At 30.8% G+C, this 1,915-nt stretch overlaps 1 protein-coding gene across 2 annotated transcripts in view; it reads right to left on the reverse strand.

The window, feature by feature from the left end:
- The window catches only part of LOC106878532 (arg8-vasotocin receptor), a 184,105-nt gene that overhangs the window by 18,427 nt on the left and 163,763 nt on the right, over nucleotides 1-1,915 (reverse strand). For both annotated transcript variants that reach the window (XM_014927769.2, XM_014927766.2), the window contains one exon: nucleotides 127-661. In XM_014927769.2, the coding sequence (XP_014783255.1) occupies nucleotides 127-600 (474 nt within the window). In that variant the 5' untranslated portion in view covers nucleotides 601-661. The remainder of the gene's footprint in view (nucleotides 1-126; nucleotides 662-1,915) is intronic.

Raw genomic sequence — 1,915 nt, forward strand, 5'->3', positions numbered from 1 at the left:
ATATATATAGGTAGGTAGGTAGAGAAAGAAAGAAAGAAAGAAAGAAAGCGCAAAGATTATATTTAAGGACACCATAAGAGCAGCAGTATTTAAAAATACTTAACCATACTGGATGTTTATACTTACCGTTATAGGCTTTCGTAGGGGAGCTCTAATTGCTTGGTGACGATCCAATGCAATAACAATTAACATGTTTGTACTGGCCATCATAGAAAAGCTCTGCATAAATTTAACGAGTTTGCACATGAAAGCACCTGCAAACCATTCGCGGTCAACGTATTCCCATACCAACTGTGGTGTGCAAGCAAAGAAAATGACAGATAAGTCAGCAACTGAAAGGTTAAGAATTAGAATATTGATTCGAGACTTCCATCGACGGTTCATTTTCACCCATATTAACAAAAGAAATCCCCCAATTATACCTCCGATAATCATTATATAGAGACACGTGAGCCGCACCGTTTTTGAATAAGCTTTATCATGAACACTTTCGGCTGATGAGTTATTAAAATTCTGTTGATCATTTTCAGATATACTCATGGTAGTGTAGGATAGAGATGTCCATTTCTTATAGTTCCATGACTCATTTAGTTCAGTCATCTTGATAATCGGAAGTAGTTGTATTATTTTGATTGGCAGTGTGAAGATTTCGTAGATTCAACTGAAATTAATGAATAAAAAAAAATCATTAGACTTTAATATCAGAAGAATTGTATGATGTCCATTCATACTTTCAATTAGCAATAACCACGCCTCAGATTTATTTCATTAATAGATACATTAGTTAGCTTTATCCTACATGCTTCTGTGAATAGATGTAGAATCATTTCTCTTCTACTGTGGAGATTTTGAATGATAATGAAGCTTTGGATAGAAAAAATTATCATTCATGCAGATTTCTTATATAAGCGCAACATGTTTTCTCTGCGTTTTATTACGAGCAGTTTAAATAGATATATTGATACATACACTCATAAAAAACACACATGTATATATATGAATGCTCGCATACATTTATGCATTTATCCCAGCATTACTTCGTATACAAATGTAACATTTTCTATTTAGAACTGCCTTTGAGTAAATACAACAGCTCATGAAAACCCCTTAGTTACAGATATCAAAACTGAGCTATCAATATTAAATATCCTAGGTACTGAAAGTATTTTGAAGAACAACAGCCTAAAAGTCAGTTCTTTATTATTCCCTAATTGAAGTTGCGCTAAATATATTGAGAAGATACGGCCCTCAGTGAACCAGTATCCCTTGTTGTAAATAGGTACCAATCATTGTCAGCAAGATACCATTTACAAATTTCTTCAACTCTCAATGCCGAGTTTTATTTCCCCGGGCAGCAAGGTGCATGATACAAGTAGCAACAATGCATATTTACTTCACAATTGTCCTTATTCTAGAGTTATGTTGAACATGACTGCAATATTATATACATCTACTCTCTATTCCAATTCTGAACAGAAAAGTTGAATCATTTTTTGTTTAAGCATTATATATTATTTGATATTTCTACAAAATATTATCAATGAACTAAAGCCAGTTTTACTAAACTATAAACTTAAAACTACAGAAACAACTAACTTGATGTATATCATAATTTTCTAAAGTCAAAATGAAAACTTACGTAAAGCAATGATTTTCTAAACATTTTAAAGTCAAATAAGTCTCAAAGAGCTACACAAGTTTTCTCAAAAAGACAACACAACGCAACTATTTTATTAGATTCAATTTCAGAAATGCTTTTGAAAGATCCAACAAACATTATAAGGAAAATTCACAATAAGTTCATCGAATATTTTCTCTTCTATTACAACAGCATTGATTTTAAAATTATATATACATATATATATACACACATATATATATATATATATATATATATATATATATATATATATAT

This window comes from Octopus bimaculoides, chromosome 4 (assembly GCF_001194135.2).
Source record: "Octopus bimaculoides isolate UCB-OBI-ISO-001 chromosome 4, ASM119413v2, whole genome shotgun sequence".
Taxonomy (NCBI): Eukaryota; Metazoa; Mollusca; class Cephalopoda; order Octopoda; family Octopodidae; genus Octopus; species Octopus bimaculoides.